A 14,739-nucleotide genomic window follows, 5' to 3' on the forward strand; every position below is an offset into this window, starting at 1 on the left:
CGCCAAAGCCCCCATTAGCTAAGCAGAGTGAGTTGCTACAGCCCGCCCATCCAGCCACTTCGATGTAATTGGACTTTCTGTTCTCTGTAAGTATTTCAGAAATTTATATCGAGTCCAAGTCTCAGGATACGGGTTTTTTTCCCTCCCCTTTGTCCTCTAGACAAGGCTCACAGCACTCTGGAACGCAGAGCTGAAAAAAAAGATAGCTGAAACGTCTACAGCAAGCGTTCAGAATGCAAGGTCAGTGCTCCCTGCCACACTGCGCTCTGGTCAAACACCGTGGGCAGGACACACCGCAGGGCAGGCAGCTCAGTAGATGGCATCTGCTGTCCTTTACAAAATGGTCCTGAGAACAGTCAGATGTAGAAAATTCAGTCCCTTTTAAAATTCTTAAGTCAGGAACTGTACTGCTCATGTTAGATCCCCAAACCATTGCTCTATTTGCACGCATCGGTGTTTTGACAGGATGATAAAGAGAAAGGAGGAAAAGGAATCTGATCTGCAAAGTTCTAAAGTCCTTGGCCTCTCTGGGGAAGCTATTTGAGGCTTTTACAGTGTAAACATCCCTCAGTGACCCACCGCAGCGGAGGCTTCCCCTGCACATTCCATACCCAGCATTATACAGCCATTGAGGTTCGCAACTAAGCGCAAAGCTCAAAACAGTAAATGAAAACATAAATTATTCTGTTGTTGTCATCAACAGTGATAGACATGGACTAGCCAAAGGGCTTTACTTAATATAGCAATTAAAACATTCCTGTGGGGAACTTCAATGTAACACTCTTCCCTGAGCTGTGTTTGCACCAGAATAACTTTTTTTTTTTTCCTTCACCCAAATCCCCAGCCCTAGGCATCTCCCTGCCTCCAAATGCATCTTAACCAGCCTGCTGGTCCTAGGAATGCAGGAGGAATTGCAGCGGTAACCCCATTCTCCCTCTGTCCAGGCCAGCCCTGTTGTCCCCCTGCCCCGTTACCCTTCCCTCCAAGATCTGGTTACTGGACAGACATAAACATGTTAATTATCACCAAGACCTTAGGCCACAGCTCCAGCAATTCAACAACAGCTTTACAGTTCTTGCCCCCGGTTCTCAAGGTGCTTAAACCAACCAACCTTTTGCAGGGCTATGAAGTGAACAGATAAAGGATTAAAAAAATATAGTAAAACAAAAAAAAGAAGGTAGCAAAAAGGTTTGCAGAGTTAAAAAGGAAAAGAAAGATGGGAGAGGAGTGGGAATATTTTTTTGAGGTAGGTTCAGGCATCAAGGCACAGGATTACTTTTCAAACTGCCACCCTGCAGCACAAGAACACAGCAGGTATGGGGAATCATTCTTTAGGCCCACACTGGATCCTTTTGATGAAGAAACTACAGCAAAATCAACCACGATGTACTTGAGTTCTGCTGGGTACAACATAAAGTTCTGTCAGTTTACTGATGAGCAGTACTGAATTCACATTATTTAGAATATGTTACTTTAAGTCCTGCCTAAGGCTATTTAGTTTGAAATCAATGGTTTATACTAAATTTAAGCCTGCCTAAGGTCACTAAATTTAAGACCTCCGGAGACTGCACTGATTTAATTTTTTTTTTTTAAATATTTGGTCATGGTATATGTGTAACTTGTAACTTGAAATTACAGTGTCAGACTGTACTTTGAGATTTCCTTACCGCTGAGATCTAAGTGAGGAAATAAGGTTTCCTGAATAAGAAATACTCCCTCCTTCTGCCCTGGATGGATCAGTTTCCACACCACTGAGCTCCTGAAAAGCAAGGAGGGAAGAATCACCACACAAAAACCAGGCCTAATGAGGAAGACAGTTATTGAAAGGGAAAAAAAAGAAAAAAAAAGTCCTAGTTAATCAAAAATCTCTCCATGATCAGCAGTAACAGAAAAGGAAAAAGCACCTCTATTAAACAGAAAACATTTATATTGGCCAGCAGTCCTCAGTTCCTTCGATGATCTCTGCTTCACAGTTCTTGGATTCCCAAGATCTGGAAATCAGAATCAGAAATACTGCCGATATTTCGGGTGTTATCAGCACATTACAGAATAAAGCATGAGCAAATCGCTTGCTACAGACCATGCAGTATTTAGATAATTCCTAGCCCCGTCGTGAATGTGTGCTGCTTTTAGACTCTGGTAAATTAAGTCTTTTAGTCCCTACACAAGCCTATGTAAGGTTTGAAAAATTTCTGTCCCTTTGCATCACATCTGTGTCTTTCTAATCACAAAATAGGAGAGAATTAAAATTTACTAATGTGATTTAAAGTGAAGGATTTCAAGCAAACCCAGGCACTCTATCCTCACCCAGCCCCAGAGACCAGCATTTGCTGACACACCATCGTTGGACACAACTGGATGGCAACGGCGTTCTCACCTCACCTACAAATTGCTTCACTTTGGGGAGCTTACATCACCGATTTGACGCAGTCTGAACTTCAGTTTTCAGCTTTATGATCTTTTCTTCTAGGGTGCACAGCACATGATTAAGGGACAGAATGAGGTCAGCTGCTTATTATGGGCTGCTTTATTCCCCGAACTAGGATACCAGTAACTGAATTTGAGAGTATGAGATCTCTGCAAAACCAGAGATCACGTTCTAAAATTAGAGCGCTAATGAAGGCTCATTAATAGGCAAGAAGAATCCCTCTAGAATTGTGAAGCCAGCGCTAAATATATCTAGCTATATAATCTCAAATGCACTTGACATGTATGGCACCTTAAGGTTCCTTACTCACTTAGTATACAACTATTAGCAAAGACTACACACACGCTATGTAACCCCAACACATCAGGTACTTACAATTATCTGCTGGATCTGACTGAACTTTTCACTTCCAATAAGGACTCAAGTTCTCCAAAAAACAAAGCAGCGAGGATACAACTCTATTTTGACAGCCATCTTAAGGTGTTCTTAGGTGTACCTGGACTCGTTTGCTAAAGCCGCACATAAGCACACTGTTGTTTTCTTTACTGCACACTCATCTTGAAGTAGTTTTAGTTTCCTGTCTGTTCTAAAAGGAGAGATTATCAGATTATCTACAAACATACTACAGAATGGTTTTAGTAAAACTGTGGTTCTCCAATTTCCTGTTCTTTGTAAATGTTTCAGAAAAACGTGTTAAGGCCAGTGATTTCCACCTGCAATTAACAACCTATTTAAAGGAATCATTAGAATAAAATGGCTGAGCAGCGTGCAAAATATACACCACACACCTCGTATACTTCTCTCATGAAAATTAAATGTGTCCTTTCATTAGTTTAGTAACAGCGAGAACTCCATTCTTTCATCCACGACAGGGGCTTGGAACAGAACTAGAAAGCTAACGAATCTCCCCAACTTTCCGATGCAGAATACAATCTGATGAAGGCTCAAGTGTGAGGAGAAAACAAATCAGTTTGTTGTTGTTTGGGGTTTTTAAAAAAAAAAAAAAAAAAAAGCTTTGAATTTGCCTGTACATGTGTATTTCTTTCTGTTACCAAACTCAGGCAGTGAGCTGAAATCTATTCACTGTATCACACAGCAACGGTCTAAACAGATTCTTTGTAAAAGAAGAACAGGATCAGGCCTCTCCTCCACGAGAATGCAATTAAACTGCTTGCTCTCACTGAAATGCAGCCATTTGGTGTATTTGTTTAACGAAGAGCAGTAACAGCTCACGCCAATTCAATCACCAAGACAGCAGCACATGTTTTGCTGTTCTTCCCATATAGTCTTCAAATAACCATAATTCAATTTGATATTTTGGAAAGTCTAAAGCCCACAAAATTCCAGAGAGAACAGATAGCAAGCTGATTTCTTTTTTAAAATGGATGAACTACTACACTCCTCCTTTGTACAATGTGACATACTGAAATGTTTCCAAATTAGACTACAATAGAAGTAATCTGCCTATTCTTTTTGTTGTGCATTTCTCTAATTGATATAATGCACATGACAGAGAAAGAGATGTTTTACCTTTATCTGCATCATACATCTACAACTAGGGAGCAACTTGTTTTCCACGTCATGTATTTGTATCAAATAGCCATTTTTCCTCCAAAGGATACTCAAAAATATTTTTAGCTTTGTAAAAAAAAAAAAAGTCTGTGGGCTCCAGCATACCTGCGGTAACAGAATAAATACAAAAGGAATTAAATTGCCAATGTAAAGATAAAAATACATGTTTTAGTAAAGAGTAAGGAAATCAGAACTGTAAGAAAAAGAAGACCAAGAAGTAATTCCTCCTCCCACACATCAAGCCCACAGAACTGAAACGGTTTCTAGATTACACAAAGAAGTTCATCCTTGAAATGCTGATCTTGAGAATTTGAACCTGAATCAATGCAATTTGGCTTCAAAAGGTGAGGGAAAACACATGAATTCAAGTATTACCTGATGAAAACATGAAGTATATAAACATGGCAAAACCAAGACAATATGTGTATTTGCATAATTTTACATTTCTACAGCAATGCAAGTAAACAGGGATGAATTCTTTTTATATAATTTTAAATGTCAGTGCTGTATACAGAATGTGAAGTGCTTTGAGTCACTGCTGTAAAACCTTTTAGTAACATACTGAAATGAAACTAAACTGCATTTAAAAATAAATGTTCATGTACAGATTTAAAGTGATCACAGGGTTTAGCAAGGATTGAGGAAATGACTGTAATTCTCCAACACTGGCTCAATTCCGTACACATAGAAATCAGTCAGCTACAAAAGTGTCCTGTAAGTCAAAGCTGCCCAGCATACCAAACTTCTCCTTTATAGCACATGGAATGCCTTACAAAAAGACAAATTAATTCAACAAACACAGCAAGAGAGAAGTACTGCTTTCAGCCACACCCGAGCAACTCCTCCAGACTTCAACAGGAGTGCGAGCCCAAATGGTAACATACAAACAAAAGAGTAAGACCTTTTCCGCAAAGGAGTACAAACCACTGTATTTACAAGTCAATCAAGCCCAGTTAGCCCTGGACAGAATTTAGACATTGTTTTCATCATAAACAACAGGCTTATTACACACTTCAGATTCTAATGCTTTTAGTTTTAGCAGGATTTTTTTGAAATGAAAGTTGCAAATAACCTCCAATAGAGTTAGTCCCTTACATTTAATAAATAAAAAGCATCAAGAATCTTCATGGCATTGAGATGCATAGAACTATTAAATGGTTTCAGAGTTTATAAAAAAAAAAAAAAAAAAGGTCCTTTGCTGCAAAAATCATAGCTTATGTTCTTCAAAGAAGAATGGCCCTAGTGGTATGTTCAAGTGCCCAAAGCAGCAGCAGGATGAGAGGCCGTTACTGCATGCCAAACCACTGTTCTTGATCTGCCCACTGAGCTGCTTCACTGTCACTGCCTTCCAAGTCCCCCTCTTCACCACTTCCCTCCATATCATCCACATCTTCTTCTTGGGTTGCATCTGTTGGGCTTTCCTCCTTTTCCATTTTCTGCATTCCTTCTAGTGACTTCTGATCATTTGGATCCAAACTGAGGAGAGTAAGAAAAAGAAAGTGTTGTCCTAGAACTTACTTGTTCTCTTTGTGACATTATTGTAAAAAAAAAAAAAAAAAAAAAAAAAATCTCATCTTCTTATCTGCACTTCCTGTTTAACATCAAGAAGTTCAATTTAGTAGATGATGCAACTTCACCTCAGGCTGACCGTAACACTGAGTATTAAATTTTTTTATAAAACATTTCTGATCCCCAAGAACGGGCTTATCTAAACATCACACTCTTCCAGAAAACTTACTCAACTTTTCCACGCGAAACTAATTATACAGTAACATAAAAGCAGTAAAAATTTAAATGACTATGACTAAATATATTATATGCAAAGATAAGACAGCTGACCTATGTGAGCCATGTAAGTTTATAGCGGACATAATGTGCTAGATTTAAGGTAAAATTTAACTTGTTGAAATCAAGACATGGTAACATTTAACATGGTAACACCCTAAAATAACATTTAGATCATGTTAGATTGAATCACACTATTTAAATTTACTTAATAGCTCCTTTTTATATAGCACCTTCTAGCCTAAAGGAATGGATCTTAAGGCACCTGACTGTATAATAATGAATAACTATAAATAAGGTCATGCCTTAATCCTTTCATCAGTCAAGGAATCACACGCCTAGTGACATGCTTGGCATTAACACAGTCCCTAAATTTTGCACTTCTCAGTTCAAAGCCTTATGACCAACTAATACATTAACAGGCCATCATTTGTATGTTTTTGTTTGTTTTACGGGAGAATAATGTAAAGCTACCTCAGATGTACATCCTAACCGATTAGTAGCTCAACTTTTTACTTTGTCAAGTTGATTATTTGTTCTTATAAATACACTGCAGCCTCAGAGTCTCTGCTTTACCTTAAGGCAATACTGTACTGGTCCATCGCTTCCTGATATTCATTGACAGCTACAAGAAAGTCTCCCAGTATTCGGTGCAGAACACAGTCACTCTGATTAGCCAGCGCATTCCTCAGCAAAGCAATTCCATCTTCATACTTTTGTTCTCTACCTGTTCGTATGCAAAACTACAGTTTTAATTATAAAAAGTCAGAGTGTACACAAAGAGCCATCAAAACAGAAAACTATTTCTTCCTTCAGAACTGTCAGCACGGGGGATACTAGCGATATACTTTTTGCAAGTTAACTCTGAACAATGGCTTTTTATTGCAATGACTGCTACACTCACGATTACATATACCTTGAAGTCAAAATATTTTGTTTGCAATTGTTTTAAGTGCTGGTGTAGTATCAGTTGCTAGATCCAATTAATTCCTGTGATTTTTCCTTCAGGATAGAACTGAAATCCCTTGGCTGTAACATCATTGTTACATTCTTCACATCAATGAGGCTTGCAGAACAGTCTTCCACGTAAAACATTATGCTTTAAATAAGTCTACATGGGAAAAAAAAAAAAAACAAAAAGAAGAGGAACTTACTAAGAAGTTCTGCTTTCTTTACCACAGCTTTAATGTAATCAGGTCTTTGTGTTAGCGCTTTATCCAATAAAGTTTTTGCTTTTTCCTGCGTGACTGGGTCTTCGAGACAGACTGTAGCTAACAGAGTGAGCGTCTGTGCGTTTGCTCCCAGAGTTTTGTACACATTATTTGCCATAACCATAGCTTCACGGATGCTGTTGGATGCTAGGTAACATTCGATGAGACCTGATGATATAAAAAGTAAAACATTTTGGTTTTGAGTTAGCACTACAGGCACTCACCCTCCTCAATTATTTGCACTTAGCAGCATGCAAACTCCAAACAATTGACTCCAATAAGCAAATACAAATTGCAATTGAGAAAGCAACTCTATACCCAACATTTTTTGAAGTACACAGACGTCAAAGAAACTTGCAGAGAAGGAAATTTGGACACATACATTAAAGCAGCACACAGTTCTACATGGAACCTAAGACAAAGGTAGGAGATGGATGACCATCTCCCAGGACCAACATCTGACAAAAGACTAAGTTGTGACAGCTTACACATTTCTTCCTCAGTTGCAGAAGAAGCAAAACTACTCAAGCAAATATAAAACTGCCTTACAGTACTTCTAAATGCTTTTCACTTTAGCAGGGAATCTACAGCACTGTGCCCACCACAGAGCACAAGATATGAAACTGGAGGAGCCAGGAGACTCAGATGAGCAGTCTCCATTTTGAATAAATGAAAAAGTAAAAAACAAAACAAAATTTCACTGCTGAATATTACAGCATAATCAATTTAGCTTTAACCAATAATTGCATAGAAGACAGAGAAGTACCACTGAAAAAACTTGAGAACCAGGAAATCCTAAGAAAATAGACCCTAAAATGCAACACCATATTACAAACTGGTGCAAGGTTTAACACCTCTCATACCATTCTTTTGTGTATTTTCTTAAGTCTACATTTTAACATATCCATTCTACAGACAATTGACTTCATCGCTTATATTTATGGGCAGGTACTAAAAAAAAAGCCTAAGTACACCTAATCTTTTTGTCCAATTCCAGTACCGAGATATTAATACTTCACCTGGACCCTTCACAACTCACTATTTACTTGAAGCTGCTGTTGAGATCAACAAGATTTCAATAAATGTTACAAGAGTATGACAAAACGAAGCTCCCAGTGGAGCTAACCATATAGTTAATGTCATCATCCAAAAGTGATCTGCTCAGAAGAATGCCCAAGTGTGTTTATATCCAGATTAAACAAAACAAAAAACCAACAAAAAAAAACCCTGTTTGAAAATCATTCTTATAAATACATGTATTCTCTAGTATCCCTCATCTGATTGCTTCCACTCGAGCTTTATAGGTTTTTGGGTAATAATAATTTATTTACTAGAAAGTCAGCAGGAGAAAAGAATTCCCGTCTATTCCCTTGCCTAATCATCATCATCATGACACCAACTTTCACACCAAACCAATACTGTACACGTGAGTAGCTTCACTTCACTTCACTCACCTTCATAGCAATCCAGCCTGCAAGGTGCAAGACGTATTGCTTCACGAAAGTGTATAATTGCTTCCTGTACTCGGCCCATATTCCTAAGAGCAGCTCCTTTCAGCAGGAGAGCTTGAACACTGTTACTATTAAGCTGGATGGCTTTGGCTCCTAAATATAAGGCACGAGAGTAGCGTTTACTGTAGAAACTATGACACCTATGGAAAGACAAGAAGGATTGTAAGCATATACTAACTGTGGTGCCTGTGCACACACACAGAGGTTTAAGAGCAGAAAAAAATTAAAAAAAAAAAAAAAAAAAAGAAATTACAGGCAATTGTTGAACTTCTTGCATTTGAAGTTAAGAATTATGTTCAGGGAAAAAAACCTCTTCAGGAGTTTAAAAAAACCAGTATGAATATTGTTACAGCTATTTAATATATCATTATTGCACACGTGTGGCAACTCTCATAGGTTTAAACATACAGAAAACAACCCAAATAAATACTTATGGCTAGCTTATTTAATTTACCCCAAGAACAGAACAGACAGGACAAAAATGCACCTTCTGAACAAAAAAGCTGAACCCCCTGTATCAACTGTAATCCATCGCATGCAACAAATCAAGAGCTGAGGTAAGAAAGGAAAGAAAACTACCTACCCAGATACCACCCAGGGTTCCGCATGTTGATCAGAAATATTGAAGAGACGGCAGCCCAAGTTCTCCACGTCCTCTAGTCGACCTTCACGTGCCAATAAATAACCATATACATCCATTCCTACAGTGAAACATTTGAAGATCAATCATCAAGAAATGGAAAGTTCATTCACAACAAGAAAAAACAAAACCACAAACACCTACTTTAAACTGTGCAACTACCAGTAACTGTTCAAGATACACAGCTTCTGAATGCAAATTCTGCCTTGAAAGCCAGGTACAACAATATACCATATTCTACTGCCTGCTTGATTACATGTAGCTGCTACTCTAATGGTACTCATCAGATCATTACACTAAGTAAACTTTCTTTTAGGATTTACTCACCTTTTATTAGGTAAGGATCCAGCATTTGTGCTTGTTCGAATTTTAGAATAGAGTTTTTATTATCTCCGGCTCTGAAATACAGGTCTGCTAAGCTCCCCAGTAAGTCCACATTATCCCTCAGCAATGACTTTTTCTCTAAAGAGCTTTAAGAGAAAAAAACCAAACAACAAAACTGTTACGTATATAATGCCATTTTAAATACAATTATATATAAATAGTAATATATTAATTACATCATGCTCTTTGAACTCTTACCAAATGGTATTAATCGCTCTTGTGTTATCTCCAGTATGCACAAAAGCATATGCCTTGATCCACACGGAAAGCCAATCCAAGTTAGGAATACTCTGAATTATGTTGATTGTCATAGAGGCCACTTCCGCACCTTTCACCGACAGCGAGAGCAAGCCTATTCAGAATGGTATATACATCAATTTCAGCCACCATAAACTGCTTTTAATACAAATTAATTGTCTGAAGACCAGAAACTCCATCCCTTGACAAGCATAAATAAGCAGCTTGTTACAATGCTATAATTTGGTTTTATAATTTGCATAATGTAAGTATTACATATTACATGCAAATGCAAGACAGTTACCTAGTCCCAAGCATAATTCAAATTATAAGACTGTTTAATACAGAAATACTAACAGTGTGCAGACACCTACCCAGGATGGCATCAAGTGCTAAAGGGCACTGTCTCAGTACTTCTTTGTAGCTCGTAACAGATGAGCGTTCTTGACCTGCTTTCTTGTATAGATTTGCCAGCATCATATTGATCTACAAGCAATAGAAACGTTGGTAGAGTCAAGTACGAGAGGAGAAATTCTCACTAAGAAAAAGCCACAACTTTGTCTTCAAGCATACCTGCCTCCCTCCCTCCTATTCTGGGCAGAAGACAAAATAATTTGCTCTTCTGAGAACACTGTAACGTACCATATAGTATAAAGTTTAAATTGTTGCTTCTCTCTGAGTCCAATGATAAAATTTACATTATTTTGTATTTGCATAGCGCATCTGGAAATCTCAGTGTTTTGCATATACGAAGTCAAAAGATGGGCAAGCGTTTACATATGATGCCAAGAAGGACCTGTATATCCGTTACATTAGCCTTCTTTCAGTTGATCTCTCCGTATCAATGGAAGTCTTTGAGAGAATTAGCTTAGGAACGCAGAGAAAGTTTCCATTTAGCTTCTAAACGAAGTCATGATTGATGAAAGAACAGAAATTCTTTGAGCTCTACACAACACAAGTAGCTGGTTTCTGCTACAATATTTCATTTTACTAGTGTGTATAGATAAAACATTCGCTTTTCTCAATCTTTTCTTCTTTTTCTGTTCCACACGTTGGTCTTTAAACAGAACACTTTGACCTTACTAGAGTCTAAGCCACTGTTAAGTTGCTAGCACAATATAGGAATACTGTTAACATGAAACATAGTTGATGGACCAGATGTGTTAATCTTTTAAGCCTTATGACATAACAGAGCCAGCACGCAAAGACTCAATAAATTTGGCACTGCAGACCACAGTGGGATCTAAATATTTAACATTATCTAAACTGTTATTAAAAAGGATTAAAAGGTTTTAAAAGATGGAACACCGGCATTCCTTCTACTTGCCAAAGCCTTCAGCCTTTCAAGGAACTTACATTGTTCAAACTATATAATAAGACATGAAGTGCACATTCCAATAAGACATTCCATACACATTCTGGGTTCAAGAATATATTAAAACACTCTCTCAGTTTGAGCAATCACAATTTAGCAAGTTATGTGGACTGGCTAATAGTGAAAACACCACAGAACAGTCAACGTTGCAAGACAACAAGGCTACAAATCTCTCCTTCATCTCTAGCAGGCAACAGCGGGCCTCCACTGTCGAGTGATACGTAGCTCTTCCACAGAGGCTAGGACTCCACTTTGTGGTTACAGCCAGGCAAAGTACATGAATTCAAACAATTGCTTTGGCTCTCACATTTACATGTTTGACTCAGAACTGCAGAAAATTATTCAGTCAGGGATCTGGGAATCGCTTACTAACTTGTAGTAATTCAGCTGTTTGCAATCACATAATTTTTTCTCCTGGCAGATGGGATCTATATAGCTTTTGTTGAGACCATCCATTCTTCTTTGCTCTATAAAAACTATTCACAATAACACGCAAAGAACAACTATCAAATGGATGAGATAGATTCTAAGCCTTATGTATAGATATACAAGTACTTTACAAACTTTTAGAATTTAAAGTGTTTCTTCATCCTTGTACACAAGCAAAATTCTGTACCTGCCACAAGCAGTACTGAAGTTAACCAGGTAATTCATACAAATTAATAAAGATGCACACAAACATTTAACTCTTTTCACTTTTTCTAAAGTCTAACAGAGGGAATACAAAATTTGTCTGATTTTAAAGAAGAGAGGCCAAATAAACTAAGCTAATTTAAACATTAGTGTTTCCAAACAACATTTAACTAATACAGAAGCAAATATCAAGACACAATGACATTATTCCTATAGGCTACGTTCTTTTTTTTGACCAGGCACTAGCCTATAGATTCAAGATATGCTGACCAAGGACTTGTGACAAAACTCTGCCAGAACTAACCTTTGGGGTCCTCTGTCTGGAAGGAATCCCATCAAGAATAGCAATGGCATCTTTATCTTGCTTCAGCATTGTATAACATTCAGCCATTTTATATTTCACTTCAATTTCAGATGGTAAACACTGAAATAAAAACAAACTTTAAAGTACACCACCAGTTTAGGCACGTGAAAAAATTGAACAAGGTTTCTTCATTAAATGCACTAGATTTTTTCAACATAGTGTAAGCAAAGTTAACGATGCAGCCTACTGCTAGCTCATATTGCTCCTACCTTCAAACGAAAAGCATGAACTACACATACAAAAAAAAAAATCTCATGTCTGAGACCGTATTAAGTTTTGCATCAGAAAAAAACACATTGATATTTTCAAAACAAATTAGCCTAAAACATCAGGGTTATTTGACACAATAAATCCGCAATCCAATGCTATAGTATCGAGTCTGCAACATTAATTGTAAGGGGGGAACACAATCATTTCATGCAGCACATTAGTCAGCTTTTAAATACCTGGCTTTGGGGAGTTGATGCAGCATTCCCAGTAGAAGGTCTTACTTTTGAAGTTTTACTTAAAGCTTTTTTCTGCTGCAAGGCCATTGTATACTTACTTACAGCATTTCTATATTCTTTATCATGGAAGAGAGAGTCTGCATGATATACAAGAAGCTGGTATTTCTGAGATGGTGAAAACAGTTCCCTAGAAGAAATGCAAACAGAAAGGCTGAGATCAGCTAACTGCATAAGAATGAAAACCTTAGAGATCCAAAGTATTTTTAGCTTTGGTTTGTCTGGCTTCAACTTCCAACTGCTGCTGTTCTTTACTACGCTGGAAGGCCCCCAGGTAACAGGTACTACCTCCTCACAAAGGGATTATCTTGCCAATTTCTTTTATCTGTATACAAACAAATGTAATAGCTGTTCCTGACACCTCATCATTAACAACGGCTTAGGCTTAGCTGATTAGCCAGTGCTTTCGGTAATGGTGCAGCCCCATCCTCCCCATAACAAACCACATGGTGCCAACATCCATTACAGTATACTTTGTTTGAATGGACTCAAGCTTACAAAGCAACTCAGCTCCTTGTACGGTTATCCTGGTCCTAATCCACATGTTCCTACATTTTACAACCCGCCTTTATAACACTCCCAGTATGTTTGCAAAAGTGCTGAAGAGTTAGGGTTTCGGAATAGGATTTTGGCTTCAATCGGTACCTCAAACCCCATCCAAATTGTAAAATGATATCTTACAGGGAAGTCCTGAAAAATAAAGGGTACCACTTGAGTCAGGGGAAGAGCCCTGACCTACGCAGGGGACCCCTGGAGGGAAAAAAACCCAAAATCGCTCCATCTCTGCCAGGACGCTCAAGCTGTGGCGTGTACCCCAAGGGGCAGAGGCTGCGCTGCTCATGCCGAGCCCGGACAGAGAGACGCGCTGACAGAGCCGGGCTGCATCCCCTGCAGGGCCGGGGACAGGAGCACGGCGCCGGCACCATAAAGCCCGGCGGGAAGGACAGCTCTAAAAGCGAGCCTGCCTCCATCCCTGCTCAAAAGACACCCCCCCGCCACCCTGCGAGGTCCCGCCTGGCCTCTCCCTCAGCACCACCGGGCCCTGTCAGCCCGCAGCCACCCGGCGCGCCCTCTCACGGGAGGGCCACTCACGGGTTATTGCCGCTCATCGTGAGGAGAAGCCCGCTGAGGAGCCGCACGTTAGAGTGGAGCCCGGCGGACGCCATCTCTCGTACGTGCTCCACCACACTCATGCTGGCGGCGGAAAGGCGCGGAACGGACAGACAACAAGGAGTAGAGCAACGCCGCCGCCCGCCGGCACTCCAAAATGGCGCCACCGAGGGGACCTCGCCCGCCACCGCCTTGCAAGCGCCTTCGACACTGCCTTCATAGCAGACGCGCGGCCCGACAGGCGTGCGGAAGGGCAGCCCGGGGCGGTGCGCGCCGCGCCAGGCCCCCGGCAGCCCCGCGCCTGCGCGATGGCGGGCGGTGTTTCTCTCAGTGAACGAGGCGAAGGGAGCGGTGTGTGGTCACGCAGGCGGGAGGAGCTCCTTCGCGGGTCACTGCGGCTTTAGGGAAGAGACACTCCCTGTGTCTGCACAGCTCTTGAGTCTGACCTTTTTTTCCTCCTGAGACTTTATTATCTGCTGGTTGTGGCAGCTAAATGTGACAGAAGTATCAGAGATAATAAAGCTTGTGCCCATAAAAATAGGTAACTGAGGAGAAAGACCCTTCAAAACCTAGATTTCTTCTGGGCCACAACCAGGGGAAATGTCTCAGTAGGGCCACAGTTAACTACAAGGCATAGACTGAAAGGAGTGCTGAATCATGAAGTTATTTTTCCCCTTTATTACAAAAAGAAAGCAGAACATGGCTATCCTATTACTAACTACTACTGCAAATCAAATCAGCGGGAGCTTTCAGTTTGAACGCGCTATCGCTGCTGTTTGGAGAGGAGTGCACCTCTCAGCACACAAACCCACCAAGCAGCAAAGCGTTACTCGCGCTGGACATGAAGTAACACAAAGTGTGTTGGTGCTGTATGGTGACAGCGAAACAAGTAGCGCTACGAAGGAGAGAGATGACCAAATAAACCGGACTTGGATTTGCAGTACTTCAAGAAGCCATCTGATCAAAACAGTCACAATTTTTGCCAG

General features: G+C 39.8%; 1 protein-coding gene across 3 annotated transcripts; it reads right to left on the reverse strand.

The window, feature by feature from the left end:
* Positions 1–4,402: 4,402 nt before the first annotated feature.
* ANAPC7 (anaphase promoting complex subunit 7) lies at positions 4,403–13,986 on the reverse strand. Of its 3 annotated transcripts, XM_010302025.2 has the most exons (11): positions 13,736–13,978; positions 12,587–12,773; positions 12,081–12,200; positions 10,143–10,254; positions 9,730–9,883; positions 9,475–9,617; positions 9,091–9,208; positions 8,451–8,647; positions 6,940–7,164; positions 6,362–6,512; positions 4,403–5,476 (listed from the first exon to the last, which is right to left on the reverse strand). In XM_010302025.2, exons 1-11 carry the CDS (start codon positions 13,834–13,836, stop codon positions 5,287–5,289), a joined length of 1,698 nt encoding a protein of 565 aa, XP_010300327.2. In that variant the 5' UTR covers positions 13,837–13,978; the 3' UTR covers positions 4,403–5,286. The 3 variants fall into 3 exon arrangements, with proteins under 3 accessions (XP_010300327.2, XP_075625881.1, XP_075625880.1); XM_075769766.1 differs by lacking the exons at positions 12,587–12,773; positions 13,736–13,978 and adding an exon at positions 10,411–10,635; XM_075769765.1 differs by lacking the exon at positions 4,403–5,476 and having other exon boundaries at positions 6,394–6,528; positions 13,736–13,986.
* Positions 13,987–14,739: the final 753 nt, after the last annotated feature.

The sequence above is a fragment of the Balearica regulorum genome, chromosome 17 (genome assembly GCF_011004875.1).
Source record: "Balearica regulorum gibbericeps isolate bBalReg1 chromosome 17, bBalReg1.pri, whole genome shotgun sequence".
NCBI lineage: Eukaryota > Metazoa > Chordata > Aves > Gruiformes > Gruidae > Balearica > Balearica regulorum.